Source organism: Corythoichthys intestinalis, chromosome 1 (assembly GCF_030265065.1).
Source record: "Corythoichthys intestinalis isolate RoL2023-P3 chromosome 1, ASM3026506v1, whole genome shotgun sequence".
NCBI classification, from domain to species: Eukaryota; Metazoa; Chordata; class Actinopteri; order Syngnathiformes; family Syngnathidae; genus Corythoichthys; species Corythoichthys intestinalis.
This window is the reverse complement of record NC_080395.1, coordinates 30,967,949-30,990,069: the sequence shown is the minus strand read 5'-3', so window position 1 is coordinate 30,990,069 and position 22,121 is coordinate 30,967,949. Positions and strand designations below refer to the sequence as shown.

Sequence of the window (22,121 nt, the reverse complement as noted above, 5' to 3'; positions counted from 1 at the left end):
CATATGGTCACGAGCTTTGGGTCGTGACCGAAAGAACGAGATCCTGAATATAAGCCGCCGAGCTGAGATTCCTCTGCATGGTATCTGGGCTCTCTCTTAGAGATAAGGTGAGAAGCTCAGTCCTCTGGGAGGGCCTCGGAATAGAGCTGATGTTCCTCAGCATCGAGAGGAGCCAGATGAGGTTGCTCGGGCAACTGATTAGGATGCCACCTGGACGCCTCCCTGGTGAGGTGTTCCAGGCATGTCCCAAAGGGAGGAGGCCGTGGGGAGATGCTGGGGAGACTCTGTCCCCTGGCTGGCCTGGGAACACCTTGGGATCCTTCAAGAAGAGCTGGATGAAGTGGCTGAAAAGAGGGAAGTCTGGGCTTCTCTCCTGAAGCTGCTGCCCCAGCGACCAGACCTCGGAAAATCGGGGAAAAATGGATGGATGGATGGATGGATGGAAAATTAAGTTGTAGCTTTTTTTTCCATTATCCGCACAATTCTTGTTGCCTGCAGGTCTGTTATACTTCCACATACCAAGTGCTAGTCAACGTTCCATTGAGCAAACCAGATTCACCTCCCATAAGATAGAGGGCTAACAGTTGAAAGAAATGGAATAAAGAATGTAAATTGGAAGAAAATCAGTCCAAAACCTAGTCTAAAATGACACTGACTTTGGTCAGTGTATGAAAATTAGGCCCTGTGTGTTTTAATCTTTGCCGGACCCCTTAGACCAGGGGTGTCAAACCATTTCCACAAAGGGCCAAGAGGGTCCTGGATTTCGTTCCAACCGATGAAGAGGTCATCTTTTCACTAGGAGTGCAACGGTTTGCGGTTCCTGTACGGTTCAATACGCCTTTATGAACCGCGCCTTTTCGGTTTTGCAATTAATTTATTCCGAACGTTTGTGGAATGAATTGGTCGAGCTCTGTGTGCCTGTGTGTGACGTGAAGCACAGCTGTGGAGAAATTCCCGCCCCGCCGCAAGTAAATGTCCGATCGCTGTCAAGCACCTGTGTAATAGAAGCCGAGTAACGCCCTCTCTCGCTTACGAGCGAAGTGAAAGTAAAGAAAGAAAACAAAAAGCTATGGCGAGTGGAGGAGTGGAGAGACCGAATTTTGAGGAAGCACTGGCTTCTTTCAAATCTGCGGTGTGGCAACATTTCGGTTTCCCTGTGGACTACAATGCGGAGGGAGAGAAAATATTGGAAAAAAAAAAAAAAACAATTTGCAAGCATTGCTCAGCGCTTGTTCCCTATGCTAATGGCAACACTTATAACATGACTCCGGCACCTCAGCCGGCATCACCCACAGATATCACTTTCTCAGAGCAGGACAACCCCGGAGATGACACCAGTGAAAACACACAGCGGGCTTCGTTAATTTATTTGCAACGCTTGACCCGTGTTACATTGTTCCCTCGCGGACATATTTCTCCAACAACGTATTCCCCGACATTTATGAAATGGCACGCATATAGTTTTGCCGTGACCACTGATAGTTGGACGTCACGTGCTACAGAGGGCTACTACCTAACTGTGACGGTCCACTATAATTCATACCTGTTAAGCTGTATGGTCTCGGCGTAATTTGTACAAGTGAGCACTGATTTTTAAATGTGTTCGCCGTACATTACGTTCAAAATCTGTACGTTTTTCGTGCATTACGTTTTTTTTCCTCCGTTCGTTAATACGTTGGTTGAATGACGCGAGAAAAGTCAGAGGCATGGAGAGGGAAGAGTGTTTGTTGTGACGCTGTAGCAAACGCGATGCTAGGCTAGGTGGCTCCAATATTTTCTGACTGTAGCCGACAGCCTACAACCTACGCCTAGATACAGTATCTCATGCATATAGAACTACATGCGAAATGACAGACTCGGTAGCGTTAGTAAACAGCCGCCATTTTAGAGCAGTAAACTTCTCAGAAAGGCTCTGTTGTAGTAACTCTTCCTTGTGAACCTAAGTAACTTTTTATCTAAAATAGTCCTAAATCGGCAAAATCTTGACTTGAGTCTATCTTTAAATGATGAAACAGTTTTAAAATTTTCACGTCAAAAGTAGACAGAAGGGAACTAATGCAAAAACGGGAGCAATTTTATCAACTTTAACGGTTGATTCAGAACATTAAATGACCTCCAAACATAGCAAAGGTTACTATGTTTTTGTTTTTTGTTTTTTGGAAAAAAATGAAAAAAACTTTGCCAAGTAACTTTTTTACTACTGTGTGTGTATTTCAGTAGTCAGTCACTAAACTAGCCAAAGAGCTAAGAAGCGTTTTAACAGTCGAACATGTTTACATTTTAAGTGTTTATTTCATTTTCTTGAAAGCAAAATAAAGGCAGTTTAAAAAAAAAAAAAAAAAAATGCAAAAATCAAACCGAACCGAAACCGTGATCCCAAAACCGAGGTTCAAACCGAACCAAGGGCTAACTGAACCGTTGCACCCCTACTTTTCACCAATCTAATCTCCTACAAGTGTAACAGTTGATTGCAGTCAGGTGCTGCTTTTTTCAGCACAAAATTAATTGGTTAATCTGTTTGCGCAGTCTTGGTTGAAATGAAATCCAGGACCCTCTGGGCCCTTTTTGGAATTGGTTTGACACCTTTGCCTTAGACTTGCTTACTGAACCCCTGGGGTTCCATCGAACCCAGGTAAAAACCACTGGTTTAGTTCATGTAGTCTAAAATAGTCTTCAGGTTTATTATTCTTAATTGTGTATACTTTCCTCAACAGTAATTACAGACAATTATCACTCATTTTCCATTGTAGGCATTTCTCCTGCCTGTCCGCAAAGTACATGTGTCCGGGTGTGCCGGCGGTGATGAGTAACCTGCTTGCGAACATCAACGCCTACTTCGCCCACACTACCACTACCACAACAACCACCGCCTCTGCTTCGGATCGATTTGCTGCCTCCAACTTTGGGGTAAGTACATGCATGCCAATGCAATTGCGCTGTTCATTCCAGGAACAATTTGAGCAGCGAGTCTATATATTTTTTTCAATTGTTTCACAAGATGATTTATCAGTTCCAAGAAAACGTCTCAAATATAAGCCCATTTTTGGTAGCATCTTTTTCCATGCCATTTAAAGGACTGGAATTTTTCATTTTATATTCTCTGTGAGCACTATCCAATTCCACATTGATTATGATAGAATTTGATGATGCACAGACTGAATTACATTTAACCTGCAGTCGTAAAAATATTTGGCTCGAACTCCGAGTCACATCTAAATTGTAATTGATTTCTTGTCTCGACAGAGGGAGAAATTTGTAAAATTACTGGATCAGCTGCATAACTCGCTGAGGATCGACCTGTCCAAGTATCGAGTAAGTCTCAGCATTTTGGTACCTTGTGCCAACCTTGTGAGCATTTCATTTCATTGTTTTTTTTTTTTTTGTGTGTCTTTTTAACTCATTCACTTCAAATCATCATGTCAAAAAGAGTCCTTTTTTTAAGAGCCACAGAATATTGTTTTCTATATCTACGTGATCACAGAACTTAAAAGACAGATTAGATTTCCATCTTTCATCATAAAAGAAGTTTGCTTCTACTCTTTTTTAATAGTTTTGTTTTGGGCAGTTGAACATCATAAACAACATTGTTAAACGTCTTTGGTAGTGAATGAGTTAAGCTCACATGCAGCAATGATATCTACTAAAGATAGTAATGCCCCATTATTTCACAGGACATTTTTCCATGGTGATACATGTCCGTTATTTTTATACATGTTATAAAATATATTCCTTGAGCCGTCAGAAATGTTCTATAAATGTCACTGTGAAACTGTATCTAATAACACAGAATCAAGGTTACAGTGTCTCACATTATAAACCCACATGTCCCCATAGTAATAAAGTCAGTGTAAGTAGTCAGTCTACTGTACCTCATTGCAGTGTGTCATTGCAATAGGAGAAAAATTGAGGTGATGCATCTCAGATGATGAATTACAATTTTATCTTGACAATTTATTGATGACATAAATGAATCCAGAGAAGATATAAGTCAGCCTGCCGGTCCAGAGAAACGGTGGTTTAACAAAAAAAATAAATAAATTGTTTCACCATATGATTTATCAGTTCATCAAAGTTATTTGGAATGTTTCTGTGAGTGGTTTATAAATCCATATACCATCTTTCTTAACTGTAAATATAAGAGATGTATTTAAAATGTTGCGTTTTGTGACTAAAACTAAAGCCAGTGCGAGTATTTTTTTCATCTACTCATACATGCACGATCAATAATATTGTGTGTGCATATATCAGTGTTTTTAATCTTACTTTAAAAAAGTAACTACAGTTACAAATTACTTCTCCCAAAAAGTAATTTAGTAAATCAGTTACCTCAATGTAAGAGTAATTATTTACTCTGCAAAGTACCTGACGTTACTTTTCATGTTCTACACGTTATTACATGATCCATTCTATAACATACAGTATTTCACATCAAATATGTACTGTATATATAAACTCAATGAATTGAACAAAAAAATAGGTCACACTCTTTAACGTTTTTTTTTTTTTTTAAATCAGCTATAGAAGAGTGTAATGGTATACAGACTTTAACTTTCAAATACTGTGAGAAAAAAAGCCTTTTTTTTTTTCCTGTTGTACTGAACCCGCACCGAACCGTGACCCCCATAGCGAGGGACGTACTGAACCGTGACTTCTGTGTACCATCACACATCTTTGCTTTAGTCTAGTTGTTTTGAAAAAAAAAAAAAAAAATCACACCAGGTTTATGGATACATCATTCAAGAAAAGTTAAGAGCAAGTGACTATTTATGGTAAAAAACAAATATATATATATAATTTTATTGTAGCATCTACAAGGAGGACGTACACTTGGTGATAATAATGCATACTTAACAGGAACCCAGTCCATTATTTTCAATTAAGTGTATCCATCTGAATGCCACGAACTGTTTGTTTAAAAAAAAAAAAAGTTCCCCGAGAGGTTATTATGACATATGCCATGTTAAATGCTAATGCTAGCGAGAACGTGAATGCTATGCTCACGCTCTGAGCTAGCTAACATCGCGTTTGCAACGGCGTTACAACCCCCTCCCCCCTCCTGCTTGGTTCTTTCCGTGTCTCCCGCGTCATTCAACCAAATTGTAGTAATGCACGCCTTCACATCCTAATTAACGGAAATGGTGTTGCAAAGATGGGAAAAGTAGTTAATTAGATTACTCATTACTGAAAAAAAAATAACGCCGTTAGTAACGCTGTTATACTCTAATGTCGTTATTAAGAACACTGGTATTTTTTTTTTTTTTTTTGCTGACAAACTCCTTAACGGTTAAATCAATTAGTTGACAGTAATGTAACGAGCTGGTTTGTCAAAGGAAAATACAACAAGAAAAAGGTGTAGGCGGATTATGTGTGGACTCTGTGGAGCGGGTTATAATTGGGGTAATGCGAAAAGTTGACAGCACTTGCGAACAATGGCGAAAAGGACAATAAGTGACTACATTTTTTTTTTTTTTTCAACAAACTCGCCGACACTGTATCAAAGGAGGCTGACGGGGGGAATAAGTCCGACTCAGGGGCTCTACAGACGGGAGACGATTAGCGATGGTTAAAGTCATCGCTATTGAGCTGAAAGCCAACACACGGGGCGCAGTGGGACATGCACTGCCCTCTGCCTGTGCAACATCGCTTGTCTCAGATCAGCTTTGAATTTGGAGGGCATTTTAAAATGTCCAGTCTTTTTTGAGCGCCAACAACTTCCCATACAGGTTATCTTTTGAATTTATGTTCCGGAAATCATGCTGAGAGGTATCATAAAGTACCGTAATTTCCCGAATATAACGCGCACTTTTTTTCCCCAAAATCAACTTGTAAACTCATGGTGCGCGTTATAAACGGGTACATGGATGGAGACAGAAATATATATGTATTACATATATATATATATATAAACCGATTTTTTTTCATTGACACGGTCACGTTGTGTTGAAGAAACGTATGCGGTGACCCGTTGCCGACCATTACGGTACGTGACGTCACCGTTTTGTTTCGGTAATACTTCACTCTAATCGGCCGAATGATTTCGTCTGTATTGAATTCTGCTTTTTTCACTCTTCATAAAGCACAGAATTTAGTTTCTTGAACTCATTTGAGTCGACGTTTATTGCAGCTCCGCAATTCGGACCATAACAAATGTAAGGATACACACTTCCTGTGTCCGTCAACTATATCGGTCCCTCGGGAAACTCAAACCCAAATAACAATAGTTCCTTTTGTTACTGTCGTGTTGACAGCTATGAGCTCTCACGGATTTCCGACTTACGTTCTCACTTTCATTTTACCGTATCAATCCATGGAAGAAACATTTATTCATCATGAGGAAACGAGCAAGTTATACAGCAGCTTTTAAAAGAAAAGTCACATCTGTTTTGTTTTCTCCTAGATTCTGGTAAGTTGGAGAAGTTGTCAAATCATATTATTACCGTAAATATTGTCAGTTTACGGTAATGTTTTGAACTACCAATGTGCTATGCTTGTGCTGTGTTTCACCAGTCAGTAAAATGACATCTCTGTATCTGTACACAAGCTCTATTTTCTTCTAAAATTAGGGTGCGCGTTATAAACGGGTACAATAATTTTCCCTAGATTTTACAAGTAAATTTGGGGTGTGCATTATACACGGGTGCGCCTTATATTCGGGAAATTACGGTATGTGCTGGCCGCACACTGCTAAAATGATATGCTCATCCATGTTCACAAAGTTTGCCGTGTGGATGTCAATTTCCGTTATTATAAATACCGTAATTTCCAGAATATAAGGCGAATTTACTTGTAAAATCTAGGGAAAATTATTGTACCCGTGTATAACGCGCACCCTAATTTTACCCTAAAAAAAAAAAAATCTGTCTTTATATACATATATGTATATAATATATTTATATTTTCGTCTCCATCCCTGTACTGGTTTATAATGCGCACCATGATTTTACAAGTTGATTTTGGGGAAAAAAAAGTGCGCGTTATATTCAGGAAATTACGGTATATAATAAATATAATAAATCCGTTGCTGATTGGTTTTAGTGCCATGTGGCAGTGACAGAAATAGAATAAAATAACCATGTTAACCTAGATTATAAGCAGTATACTGGTTGATGTCAAAACTGATAGAGAATGCAATAGTAGTAGTCATAAATTTGTTTTTTTTTTTCATGGATTTATTATGAAAGTATTTATCGGTTAAACTGTGAAAATTAGAGGAAAACTTTGCATGTTGATTTATAGTGTGCACTCCTGAATTGTCTGCTTGCACCCTTAAAATTTTAAGTTGGGGGAAGACTGTAAGACACATCACTGGTGCTGTAACAGACTGCCATATTCTGGGGAAAACACAGTAGAATAGTGAGAAAAGTGGCAGTGACACATTGTTCCACATAGGCCCCAAGCCAACATCAATGGACAGTTTATTTAAACGATTCAGTCTTTATGGTCAGTAGTTTGGTGACTTTCCAACATTTGCTTCCGAGCACAGATGTTCTACTGTATGTGGAGGATTTTCTGCTTGACCTGTTTGCAACACACTGCGTGTTTGATGACGAGTGCAGGCGCAGTGCCACTCTTACATGTTTTATACCCTCCAGACAGATCTAGTGAGGTGTGTTATTTACCTCGTAGGGCTTTCCCACGTGTTGATGTGATCTATTTGTGCAATAAACTGCAGTAATGTACAGTATAGTGATGCCACTGCAATTAGGACTTGGCCTCACATCCGGGGTGGTTTCTTGGCAGCACTAGCATCTGTCGTAACAGCCAACAAATCTTCTTTAACCTTTTCAGGAGTTATCATTCTATGCCAAAGTGAGAGCCCTATTGATTTTTCAATTGATATAGCACCTGAGATGGTGTGGTAGATTAGACCATAGGTCAAATTGATAGCATGATCATTGTCACTTCCCTACTCTTGGCAATGTTCAACAAACCAAACAGAAAAAATAAAAATAACAAAACCTAAAATCCAAACTAAGTCAGCAAATCAGGATGTTGGCCTAATTTGTCAATTGATTAGTCAGCTGATTTAGTTTGTTAGTGGCCAAGTCAGGCAATCAGTTTGTCACTCACTCCCCTTTCAGACATGCTCTGAAGACTGGAAGTGTTCTGGTATTTTCGGTGCCCACATCTAAACGTCTTAGATCAGGTAACTTGGACATAATCTGAAAATGTACCATCTTGAAATATAGTCACAAATCTGGCACATTCTCAGATTGGTGTATGTCTGTATAATGCATGTAATTTTTGACTTCAGAGCCCAGAGGTTGATATCATGTGGGTAGGTAGCTATCATGTGACTCCAGTGCGCTGCACTAGATTCGTCATTTTTCGTCACTGTGAGACAAAATCACAACATTTGACAAGCAGTAAACAAAGCACTTATCAACTATATAGATCAGACATGTCCAGAATCCGGCCCGGGGGCCAAATGCGGCCCTTGGTCAAATTTCATCAGGCCCCCCAGCCTCTGTCATAAAATCAATAACGTCTGGCCCGCACAGACTTAATAAATTGGTCAGCAGTACTGCTACCAGCATATGAAGTAGCTTACACACTAAATGCTGCTCCTCATTTACCCACTAAAAGGCAGCAGCACTCTAAGCAACATTACCCCGTGTGACCCCTTATTCCCAATTTTCTAAAGTGGCGACAATCAACACAAAAAAGAAAGTTGACTGCGATGGCCGACGCGTCAACGATGGAAATTAGAGTACTTCTTTACCAAAAGGCGCAACAACTGTGTCTGCCTAATTTGCAAAGGGACAGTCGCTGTTTTTAAAGAGTTCAATGTGAGGCGATATTACCAAACAAGACACGCTGACATTTACGACAAGATTACAGAGAAGAGACGTAGCGAGAAATTCAAGCAACTTGAAGCCAGTTTAATTTTACAGCAGCAGTATTTCCCAAGAGCCCGAGAGTCGAAAGAGAACGTCACAAAGGCTAGTTGCGAGATTGTAGAAATTATTAATTAAAAAAAAAATAAATAAAGCAAATGTGACACACGGAATGGCTTGCTAAAATTTGCTTCAAAATATTGTTCTACGTAAAGGACGTCAGCCAAGGTCGGCCCCCCACATTTTTACCGTACCAAATCTGGCCCCCTTTGCAAAAAGTTTGGACACCCCTGATATAGATAGTAACTTGGATTCGACAACCGTTCGCTGATCTTTAGGCTTATGACAATACTCTAACTTTTCAGTGGGAAGGCAATACTAGTGTTTATATTGGGTGTTCTTTATATTTAATGAACCCTGTGATTGAGAACGTGTTGTTTTCAGACTGGTCACAAATGAATGGGTCTGATCAGTACAGTAGGTTAACTTTACTTCTACAGCAAAATCTAAAAAAATAAACAAACAAACAAAAAAAAAAAACAGGCATGCTGCATGTCTGTAAGTATTTGACCTGAGTAAGGCCTGTTTTATGCTGCTGCGTTCCGTTGACGACTGAGCAACGGCGTAGACCGTACGTCGCCATTGAGCATTCCAAAGTTCTACGTCGAGGGAACGCGTTACTATGTAATCCACCGCCAATCCACTGGAGGACTGTGGCTTTGTCTTTGTACAGTTTTTGGGGACTCGAATTCCTTTAGTTTTCTTCCAGTCGTAGACAGCAATTGCGATGGAACGCGGGAATTTGGTGCTGCAGCTAATCAATATTCAACAGCAAATGTTGTAAATACAAACGTTGAGGCGTTGGCAACACAGAAGACCTTTCCGGGCCTCTTTGAATATTTGAAAATGGCGCCTTTGTTGTGCTGAACCGGACACAACGTTCTGAGGGGACCAGTCTTTTGATGTTCACGCCACGACGCGTTGAAGTGGCGCTTAGGTCAGGATTTTGGGAAGGCGCAGGTCAGGCTACGGCGTGGGGTCGTATATCGGGTCTGCGTTAACAGCGTAGGTCTGCCGTCACCGCAACGCAGAATCATAAATCAGCCCTAAGTTCCAGTTCACAGCTCCATGTCTGAAAGCCACCATCTGGGTAGATTGTAGGTCACATCATACGGTAACGTTGTGGTACATTATGTCTGAAAGCAACTTCAGTCAGGGAACGAAGTAGTTAGTTAGCAAGTGTGATGGATGGTCAGTTCACAAGCATTAGAAAATGCATTTACACAAACCACAGTTGTCAGGTGGCGATTCGACTGGGGCCAGTCAAGTAGAGCCTAGTTCGGGCCTAAAAAATCCAGCCCGACCCGACACGGCCCGCTGGTATTGAGGCCCGACCCGGCCCGAGCTCGACCACTTAACTAGATTTAGAGGCCCGAGCCCGAAAAACCCGTTTTTTTTTTTTTTTTTTTTGAGTGACGCGGAAAAAACGCAGCAGCAGCAATTTATTTTCATTTCTTCGAGTTGGCAGAAAAAAACGCAAGTTTTCTTAATGTTTAAATAATCTACATATTTTTTTTAGAATTATCAAAGCATTCACACAACGAAATAACGCTGGGAAAGTTTGTTAAACATATTTCTGAGTGTGTGGGATATTGTTCTCACATGGACGCGCCTCTCTGACAAGGAAATGAAAATGAGGGCGGCGCCTCGGCCGTGCGCAAACGATACAGCGGGAGGACAAGAATAAAGAGCGGCCGGCGCCACGGCGTTCGTGCACACGCACAAGCAAAAGCGCAATACAGAGAGCCTGCTCTCCATTTTTTTTAATTTTTTTTTTTATGAGTGACGCGGAAAAAAACGCAGCAGCAGCAATTTATTTTCATTTCTTCGAGTTGGCAGAAAAAAACGCAAGTTTTCTTAATGTTTAAATAATCTACATATTTTTTTGAGAATTATCAAAGCATTCACACAACGAAATAACGCTGGGAAAGTTTGTTAAACATATTTCTGAGTGTGTGGGATATTGTTCTCACATGGACTCGCCTCTCTGACAAGGAAATGAAAATGAGGGCGGCGCCTCGGCCGTGCTCAAACGATACAGCGGGAGGACAAGAATAAAAAGCGGCCGGCGCCACGGCGTTCGTGCACACGCACAAGCAGAAGCGCAATACAGAGAGCCTGCTCTCCATTTTTTTTTTTTTTTTTTTTTAAATAATTTATTAGTCCGGCATGGCGGCCCGACCCGAACTGACCCGAACGTGAATGCTTAAAATGTGGGCCCGACCCGACCCGACATTCGGGCACAAAATCTAACCTCTACAGTCAAGTCAGTCAACCATTTCAGGTCAATCTTATTTTTTATTTACCTGGCTTATCCCGCCAGGACTAACACATCCATAATGCCTAACCTGGGAATTTGTCTACAAACCGCTAAAGGAGGTGTGACTCATTGAAGTCTAACACTGAGAGTAAACCTTAGAGCACAGTTATGCTGATATCTGTAATGGTCTAGAAATCTCATTAAAAATATCTCTAGTCCACATTTGAGGGTTCTCTATCCAAAGTGCGTACATTACAGCATTTTTAGTTGATAGATGAATGTGTACATCCAAAAAGTCAGTCAGTTAGTTACGTTGTGATGTGGTTAAAGTATAGGCCTACCAGAATGTTTTTCAGTCACTCAGTTTACCATGTAGTCATTAAAGTGTGTACGGCAGGAGAATAAAAAAATTCTTAAATAGGATTATTATGTGAATTAGAATCGTATTTTGAGACGATTCGGCTAAAGACAACAATTTAGCAAAGCGCAGATGACCAGAAATTTGTCTTTTAATCTGCCGGTTAGCCACGCCTACCATTACAGGGCTCTAGCGACCCCAACAGTTGGATGACGTCAACGGAGTCACGATTTCATCTAATTTAGTATGGAGCCCATTGAGGGGGAATTATTCACAACGAGGAAAACGCGATGAAGAGAGCCGCAAAATGTCATTGTTTCAGTGGTCATGACAACAGTCTTGAGCTAAATGGAATACGAAATAATAAAAATGCACTTATTCAGGACGAAATGGCAAAATTACTCCATAATGGTCAAAATTGTCGACTTCACCTTTACTGTCGCACCTGTGGGACGATATTTTATGACACCTAAATCGGGCTTATGTCATTTCCCTTCCCCTGCTTCGGAGATTGTAAACAAACCAAGAGGCGTGACAGCTAGACAAACCAAGAGGCGTGACAGCTAGCCGACATGCTAACCCGAACCGAGTGATGTTTCAAAGTGTTTGAAGCGGAAAATCACACATAACTAGCCCGGTTCATTTGACATGACGACTGGGTTGTCAATTGTCTATGCTGATCGGCAAACCGCCCGGCGGGGAGCAATTTACAGCTCGTTCCCCGGAGGAGGGCGGCTGCAGTTGTTGTGCAGCTAACGTGCAGCTAATGTGCATGAGGAGAGCTTTTTACATGCCTATCTATGATCAAACGTAAGTAGTCCTCTATTTAAAGAAAGTTTGTAGTGTTTACTTTGTAATCGCTGTATTCGCGGCTATTTTTAACACAAAGTTGCAATTTCTGATCGGGTGGAAAATTTCACAGAACACCGGGCACACCAAGAGTGCAAAAGCCGAGTATAGTGCTCGCCTGGCGGGGGGATGTGCGACAAGCCGCCGGTTGTCGGCCAAGGGGACAAGGAGCATGTCAGCCACAAAATGCACGCCACCTCGGTATTAAAATGATCCCAGTATTTGACATATTACAAAACACGATGTTTACTCACTTCCTCGTAAGTCCCATGGTCCCACAGTATTAGGGCTTGTTTTGGCCAATATCCACCGGTGAATGCGAACCTTTTGAAACTCTGAAAAGGTGCACACGCCCCTCCCTCATACAGCAAGATTTTTCTGCAGCCATTTGGCTGGCGTGATGCGAAAAATAAACGTATTAATCCGCAAAATCAGCTGAATCCTTAGTCCTTCTCATACAACAGTACGGCTGTATAGTGAAGAGGACTCCTTCCTCCGTAAACGTCACAGTGCCCTCTTTCTCAACTCGAGACTGTTGCCGGAAGTCACTCATTTTCATGGCGCGGGATTAAAAAAATACAACTAAATAAATATAGCGATCGCTTCCACACACATCTAAGCGGTCCATATCATTCAGGAGCATAAAATATTGCATATATTATGAAATAAACATGCTTTTTCGTGTCACAGGCACTTTTAGTCAGTTCATTTTTTAGTTGAATAAGCAGACGGTTTATTCTTAAAGTTAGACAAACAAAATAAAGCCCATTTAGATTGAAATTATTCCAAGGTTGGTTAATGTCAGCTAGCTATCCAGTGTGTATGATTGGTTTGGCAGTCAGTTATTTCAGGTTATACAACCACCTCAAAACCCAATTCCATGGAACATAATGTGATTACTTAGGTAGTTGGTTAGTTAGACCTGTTTCCAAGAAACCTGTCAGAGAGATGGCACAAGGGCCAAAGAAAACCCTATTAATTCAAATATTTTCTTTAGACTTGACTAGTCACCATAAGATGTCAGAATATAAAATAAAAGGATTCTAGCAAATAAAATTTCATCCCCGATAGTTGGAGTTGGGAGAGCACGTTGGGCGCCAAAGGTGCTGCGCTGTTCTACTCAGGCAGATTGAATTCCTGACATTTAGTACGTAAGCTTCTAGAACAATCCCATGAGCGCTAATCCTGTTAGCCCCATCACACACACAAGCACAAGCCCACATGCAGGTACAAAATGCACTTTCACCCCCTTGCTCTTTATTTCTTACTACTCCACCTGAGCACCACACTCAGATAAAACTCACATCCAATATGTCCAGCTGGTGGCACGGCGCAGTCAACCATCTCTGACCCATTCGTCAGTGGTTGAGAACCTTGTTCCTTGTTAGCAGCTGATGCTGGAGCTACAAGAGGAACGAGGAGAGGATGAGAAGAGAAGGGATTAGATGGAAAAGATGAGAGGAGAAGATTGAAAGTAGGCATGCTGTTTGGGTGAGTGTGCTGAAAAACGTGACTCGGATTGGCAGTAACGTTCACACGCTGCGAAATCACAGAATATCACCTACCAGCACCACCCTGCTGCGTCCCTATCACAAGCACACACACGATTCATTCTCTTTTTCATTCTCTCTGAGCAGAGCCAGTGTGTCACAATTGGAAAGGAATACGATTCCCATCTGGCTCACCCTGTGAATGTCTCCCCTCTCCCCTAATGACATTCCGTGGGAGATTGAGTTTGCTTTTATAAAACAAGAGGCCTTGAATCACTGTCTTGAAACAGGCCTGATGTACGGCAACACAATGTATATCCAATCGCTGTCCCCCAAGGGATCTGCAAGGTTCCCCAGAATCCTGCTGTTGTTTGGACACATTGATATAAAGTCATGCTTGTTCAGTACACACGCATGGGAATTGCACTCAAACTTGAGGGAGTATAAGTGTCAGCTGTAGGAAAAAAAATGTGGTTTTTACTCGGTTAGTTGCTGTTGTATCCCCAGCAGTAAAAACAACAGTTATATTGTGTACACAAACAACATCAATAGATTTTTGGCCTAAACAAATATGATAATGTGCACTTAAATACGTTACGTTGTTTGGTACTGTTGTTTCACTCCCTGCAGTTATTTGAATGAACAAAGACTCATACTATTCCGATATAAATAGATACTATACAACACTTGTGTTTCAGCTTGGATTTTTCATTAACTGGACTCAAAGATGAAACACTTTTCGTACAGTAGGACACCTGTTGGATAACTGTACAGGTCAAATTAAAATTTATTTGCCCATAAATGACACGTCTGATATTTTTTCATGCAGTGTGAATAGTTCAATTCCATTCATCCATCCATCCATTATCTTCCGCTTAGTCCGGGGTCGGGTCGCGGGGGCAACAGCTTTAGCAGGGAAGCCCAGACTTCCCTCTCCCCAGCCACTTCAGCCAGCTCCTCCGGCGGGATTCCAAGGCGTTCCCAGGCCAGCCGAGCGACATAGTCTCTCCAGCGTGTCCCGGGTCCTGCCGGTGGGACATGCCCGGAACACCTCTCCAAGGAGGCGTCCAGGAGGCATCCGAACCAAATGCCCGAGCCACCTCAACTGGCTCCTCTCAACGCGGGGGAGTAGCGGCTCGACACCAAGCCCCTCCCGGATGACCGAGCTTCTCACCCTATCTCTAAGGGAGAGCCCGGACACCCTGCGGAGCAAACTCATTTCGGCCGCTTGTATCCGGGATCTTGTTCTTTCGGTCACGACCCACAGCTCGTGACCATAGGTTAGGGTAGGAACGTAGATCAACCGGTAAATCGAGAGCTTCGCCTTTTGGCTCAGCTCTTTCTTCACCACAACGGACCGGTGCAGAGTCCGCATCACTGCAGACGCTGCACCGATCCGCCTGTCAATCTCCCGCTCCCTCCTACCCTCACTCGTGAACAAGACCCCAAGATACTTGAACTCCTCCACTTGGGGCAGGATCTCATCCCCGACCCGGAGAGGGCACTCCACCCTTTTCCGGCTGAGGACTATGGTCTCGGATTTGGAGGTGCTGATCTTCATTCATTCAGTTTAATTCCATTTTATAAAATTCTGACCTGGGCTCATTCGTACATGGATATAAAACAATGAATGCAATATATTACCACTGTTTCACAAAACAACAAACTCGAACAAAGGAGCAAAAAAAAAAAAAGTTTTCCTTCTTGTCACGGCACGTGACCCTATCAGGTGAAGCAAATATCGTCTGATACCTCCTTAAGGGATCTTATTTACTTCCGCAAACACCGTGACACATGACATTGTGCTACGGCGCGGCATGGATGTCCCATCATGGACACATTCCGTCCGCCTGCAAGTCACATTTATTTTTGCAATGTGAACGGCTACACACACCAAAAAAAAATCTAAATTCAATGGCTCTTGCCTGGAACTACAACAAAACATCTGTTGCACAGTTGGCTCACTGGAAAATAGGCTCGACCAAGTGTCAGTCGTTCAGTCCAACTCCCCACTGTCGAAGTGTCCATGGGCAAGACACTAAACCGTAAATTGCCCCCAGTGGGCATAGTAGCATCCACTGGTGTGTGAAGGGTGAATGTGAGCCCTGTAGGGTGAAGATCAAAAAGTACTGCATGAGTGCACTCAAGAGCAACCCCAACATGATCAACGTGTGGTATGGTAATACTGAACATGCAGCAACTGGGATGTTTTGAACTTCCAGTAATCTTGTCCTAATTGTTGAAATACGGAGGTGTGCAATTACTATACCATACAGCATAGGTCAGGAACTTATGGCTCGCGAGCCAGATATGGCTCTTTTGACGCCTGCATCTTGCTCGCAGAGAGAGCTTCAATTGTTTGAAAAAAAAAGGTTTTGTTATGTAATGGAAGGGTGCTAGGACCTCGGAGAAAACCTTACCAGCGTAAAGGCCACAGGGAAAGCGTTAAAAAGAGCAACCAGTAAGGGGCGATCACATTTTTTTCCAGGTCAGGCGACATTCAGGACAGGTACAGCAGTGGAGAACGTCTGAAAAGTCTGATGATGAGTGTGGCAGTCAGTTGAAATAATAGCTATGCATCTGTAGCGTGGTGCAGACAGAGATTAAATGCTTCAGTCTGTTGCTACACATTTAATTTTGTTTTTTTCATTTTTCTTGTACAGCTGAAACAAGTAGAAAAACAACAATGTCCGTCTCGCATTGCTGCACACAGACGGCTAATTTCTTAATCGCTCTAAAATACAAATTCTTATATAATTATATTAATAAGCAAATACAAGTTTTTGTGACAAAACATTTAACTTCTGCATTTTAGACACTACTAGCATTCACTCTTCCTCTACTTACCATTACGAACACATCTGCAGTCATACATAAACATACTTAACACTTAACATATTTCTGAACTATATTAACACATAGTAGACATCAAAAGCATCCTAAAATAAGGCAATCCGCTAATATACAGTCAAATTATACTCTTTTTCTCACCAGAGACAAGAAAAAAATACTAGTTTACAACGTCCATCTCGCATTGCTGCAAAGATGGCTCATTTCTTATTCGCTCTAAAATGCAAACGTTTATTGCCCATGCACGCCAAGAAGTGAACGATGCCCCCTGCTGGTTTAAAACCGTAAGTACAACAGTCTTTTCAGGCTGAAACTTGTGTGTATATTTTCAACAAACACAACAAAATAAGATGAAACATTTTAAACATAGAGTGAATCTATCTGTGGACACAACAAAATATTAAAATAACTATTTTAATATTATTTATTATTTAATTTAATCAAATCATTATTTAATTATAATTTATAAAAGTTATTAAAAAGGGAGGGTTACTGTACTTTAAAAGTATTGAAATGATATAAAATGCACATGTTACTTGTATTTTTAGTTTTAAACGTATTGTGTGGCTCTCACAGAATTACATTTAAAATATGTGGTGTTCATGGCTCTCCCAGCCAAAAAGGTTCCAGACCCCTGCCATACAGGTTTTATTCTCCGATTGGGCTTGCACTTATTGGCTCGCTTTATCCCATCCAGATGTTTTAACCCAAGGCTACCACCCTACCGTGCTAGATCATTTCCCATCAATCTTGATTTTGGTGCAATTTTTTAATCACAAATTTTAGAACGTCTGGGTAAAATCTTTCTGCCATTCACCCACTAAAATGTACTTTTATTTAATGTTGCATTGCATTATGTAAGACAGGAGATGCACCTACGGAAGTGGCTGACTAAAATTTGTATGTAAGACACACCAGACTTGTTACAAATCGTTCTCATTATGTGCATCGTGTCGACTGCTGGCTAGGAAAAAGAACTATACATTCAGGGCATGTTTTATTAGATGCACACAGCCATCTTCCAGGCATATATTGAGATATACAATTCACATTTTTGTTAATCTTGACAGGCGAGAAATGCAGTTTGTGGCAAGTCAAATACATTATGACTGTGCAAACAAAATCGAAGTAAATGACAGAACACATTTTTTGCACCATGACTTCGCACCCAGTTTATACATTGTTCAACTGATAGCGATAAAGTTGATACTGCTGAAGCGATTAAAGTAGCCTGTCACAATGTCACCGTCTGCAACATCGAATATGACAGTGTGAAGGTGATACAGAAAAAAAAAAAAAAAAAAGAAAAAAAAAAAGGCATCTTGACATCGGTTTGGAGATAAAAGCATCTTTAGTTCTTTGTTTGCTTGGAATTTGACATGATTTAGCCTTCTTGCATAATCCAAAGATATGATATGTGCATAAAGTCAAAGACAAATGTACACAAATCCGTGCATCTAGAAATCACAACACTTTGTATATCATGCTTTGCTACTTTAAGACCGAATCCAGACATACTGTATGTATACAGTATGTATAGTTCATTAGTTTTTAAATACACTTTGTGAACTCTTGGGTAGGAAAGAAAACAGGCAGGAGGAGGTCACAAACAATTTGAGCGCTTTTGGCTTACTTTCATTCACTCAAAGAAGAGGAAATCAACCAGGAACAAAACTTGTCTTTGGTGATCACGGCCAAGCCGTGGAATGCCACTCCAGGGGTTGCACCCTCATCCAGGAGGCAGAGAAAAGAAAGAATGCAAATAGTTGTCAGGGGTCCCAATCAGGGTCACACAACATCAATTGAATGCCCTAGCCACCACCAAGAGCTTCCACATACACACTTCTCATGACCTCCAGGTTGGGATTTTTTCTCTCCTTTTATATGCTAGGGAGAGCCCCTTGATTGGTGACCAGTGGCCATGTGCTTCCCGATGAGGCAATTGGCTGCAGGTGTGGTGGTCAACTCTGGAATGTCGCTTCCCATTATGCTGAAGATTCCGATACATTTTGTGATGTCCCAGTTGGTGCCACTGTCCATGGTGCTGAACCCCTATGTGAGCCCTGTGGAGCTGATGACTAGGGCACCACAACTTGTAGTGCCGATGTTTCAGCTGTGTCTAACAACAGCAGGGTTTCCCCTAGTGCGGTATAGACCCCAATCACCAACGTCACACAATCACGTGATCGCTGTATTGTGCCGCCATATTGTCAGTCATTGTGTGTCTGTATTGTCAATGGTCGTAGTTTCTAAAGGTGGATTCACTTGCAAATTATGGAAGCCCCGGTGCTTTCAGACACTGTAAACTCATTGGATGAGTTGCATAAAAGCTGTTATTTGGAAAAGCTTCGGTCGATCCATTCACCAGATCCATATTTGATGCCCAAACCGATGTTTCCTCCCGTCCGGTCCCGTCCCTTGCGTCAGCGCTCGTCCTGAGACCACAAAATTTCCAATCATACTCTGGTTTATGTCACGATGAGGAGTCGGGTACCCAAAATCGGCACCGGCCCGAATATAAACCGACATTTGGTCAGCTGAGCGTCACCGTTGTCACGATTGTAAAATAAAACTTGATCGAAACGGGCAGGTGTGTGCCGAAAAATAGCTGCCCCGCGTGAAATGTCCCCCCTGACGGAAGCGCTTATTTATAACGCTTTATTGACGTGAAAACATCAAATGTTTTCATGGACGCATTACAGTAATGGATTTACCACTGTAAGATCAGTTTTAAATAATTAAATTACACAAAATATTATTACTGTATTTAAGTAACAAATCGTGGACTGGGCCACATCTTTGAACAGAAATGTCTACAGGTTTTCACGACCATATCCCAATGGCAATAACACAGGTATGACATTTATTAGTTCAAGCAGAGTAAAATAATACATATTCACGGTACAAGAAAGTCGTTTCCGTGTGGGCGCTCCCGTCAAGGGGGACATTTCGCGCAATGCAGCTATTTTTCGGCACAACACCTGTTGTTGCGCTCACCCTCTTGCTTCGCGACTGTGGCGACGAGCTTCGTAGTCTCGTCTGATGATGTCTGCGATCGTGTTGGCATCATATTGATGTTTTCGCCGCTGTCTAACGGCTGTCGACACAAACGCATCATGGACCGAGATAAACAAACCGTGCTGCTTTTGAGATTTGCCCTTTTAACAATGGGCACACAGCAACTACTAAAATGACCGTTTATCTTCTCTGTTACTGCAACCAACCGCCACACATGTCTTCACCATTTTGATTAATCAATGTTAACGATTGTCAGGAAGGTTTTTGGGTTCGTTTACTAAGCGGTGATTCCTTAGACAAGCAGAAAAACACGCAGTAATTGGAGGAATGTACGTAGTGGTAATATGTAAACACGATGAGCTGACGGACAATATGGCGGCACCAGTCAGGGGGGCGGAGTTGTGACGTCACGTGATTGGGGTCTATAAGCCTGATGGGCCACCAGGCTTTCTTGATCCCACTCTACAAGGCTGAAAAAGTGTTAAACGAGTATAAAAATTTAGACTTTTTAACCACATCTGCTAGGGGTGTGACAAAATATCGAAATGGTGATATAACCGTGATACTTTGTATCACAAAAGGTTACCAAGAATCGAGATATCGTTTTAAAAGGTGTCAAATGTCTAAACAAAAAATAATAAAAAGGAACCAACAAGTTGCTACCAAAATCTTCAACCATAATAGTGTCTCAGTTAATTTTAAGGCTGGATTGACGGTGCACGACGCCGAATCCATTTAGACTGGGAACGTTCGTTCATTCGAAACCAGAGCATTCACAGTCATTCTGTCCGATTTTCAGGGCATTTACAGGTCATTTCCTGTTGAGTTTGAGTCACTGCCTATTCATTTGGGTGATTCCCAGGTCACTTCCTGTTCTGTAACTCAAAACAAACAGGAAGTGACTGGTAAATACCCCCAAATTAACAGGAAGTAACTGAAAATCAACAGGTAAATAACCTTAAATAGCCCAAAATTACCTCATTGCCTGGTATTGGCTGCCACTGAAGGCCATAGACGTTCAATCCGTTTGAAGTGGGAGGGATGGCAGCGAATTCGTTCATTTGCTGCCACCCTCCCAGTTCAAATGGATTGGACGTCTACTAGTGACAAACTCATTCCAATTCACAGCAGACACTTGTTTTTCTGTTTATTAGTTGTTTGTGGAATATTCTAGAATGATTTGCCTGACCAATGTCTCGATAATCGTTGTGTCGCCATATCGTCAGATCATCGTTATCGTGAGCTTTGTATCGCAAATCGTATCGTATCGTGAGGTACCGAGAGGTTCCCACTCCTAACATCTGGTGACAGGATGTCGCCATTTTGCTTTCGACTCCATCTTGGGTATGTGATTAAACCTGTCCTTTCCCAGTGCCATAGCACAAAAATTGTATTTTGTTTGTTAAAAAAGGCTTTTGAAGACTGCACCTTTTTTTTAAAGACTCTTAATAACATTTGTATTTATTTCTATTTTATTCTAAAACACGGTGGGCTGCCAGTGGGCTTCTCTACCGCTAGACTATGCGTGTTTTCTGGGGAAAACCCTGAACAGAAATCCTAAAGACCCCAAAAACAAAGCTCCGACAACACAGCTTCATGCATAGTACAAGACCAATTTTAGTGAATTACCCATTTTTTTTCAGTGATTTGAGCTGTAAAGAAGTCCCAAAAGGCACATAGTACAGAGCTGAATTGCACAGCCTTTTAGGACAAACCATTGTAGCATTATTAAATACAATGCATGTGTTGGCAGTCCCAGCATGGTTATTTCAAGAGCTATACCAGATGCCGACATTCAAGGCTGCCCTACCGAGTCTCAAGTCCATGTTTCGAAAGGACTGATGACTCGTATTGCAGGCGAAGGCTGTGTGGATGTGCACTTATTGTCAGGGGAATATCAGTGTCAGCAGGGAGAGAGTCTTGTGACTGATGGCACTTCTGCTTCAAACTGTGAAGCTGCGAACAATCCCAGTGCTGCTACAATGCAGAACTCGGGAAGGCATTAATTTACATTCCTAGAATTGAAGGACATATACAGTATCCAAAGGACTGTCACTGTGCCAGCGATGTAAGTTTTACCACATGTGTTCTTTCAGCATATACAGTATCATCACTGGATTTAACATACCTAAGGGGAGCTTTGCTAAATCAAATACAACAGAAAAGCCATATACAGTGGGGCGAATAAGTATTTAGTCAACCACCAATTGTGCAAGTTCTCCTACTTGAAAAGATTAGAGAGGCCTGTAATTGTCAACATGGGTAAACCTCAACCATGAGAGACAGAATGTGGAAAAAAAATAACAGAAGATGACGTTGTTTGATTTTTGAAGAATTTATATCCAAATTAGAGTGATAAATAAGTATTTGGTCACCTACAAACAAGCAAGATTTCTGCC

At 41.5% G+C, this 22,121-nt stretch overlaps 1 protein-coding gene across 3 annotated transcripts in view; it reads left to right on the top strand.

Moving 5' to 3' along the window:
• Nucleotides 1-22,121, top strand: part of LOC130919528 (protein unc-13 homolog C) — a 291,333-nt gene that overhangs the window by 118,895 nt on the left and 150,317 nt on the right. For all 3 annotated transcript variants that reach the window (XM_057842330.1, XM_057842337.1, XM_057842322.1), the window contains exons 13-14: nt 2,751-2,907; nt 3,244-3,312. In XM_057842330.1, coding sequence (XP_057698313.1) covers nt 2,751-2,907; nt 3,244-3,312 — 226 coding nt within the window. The remainder of the gene's footprint in view (nt 1-2,750; nt 2,908-3,243; nt 3,313-22,121) is intronic.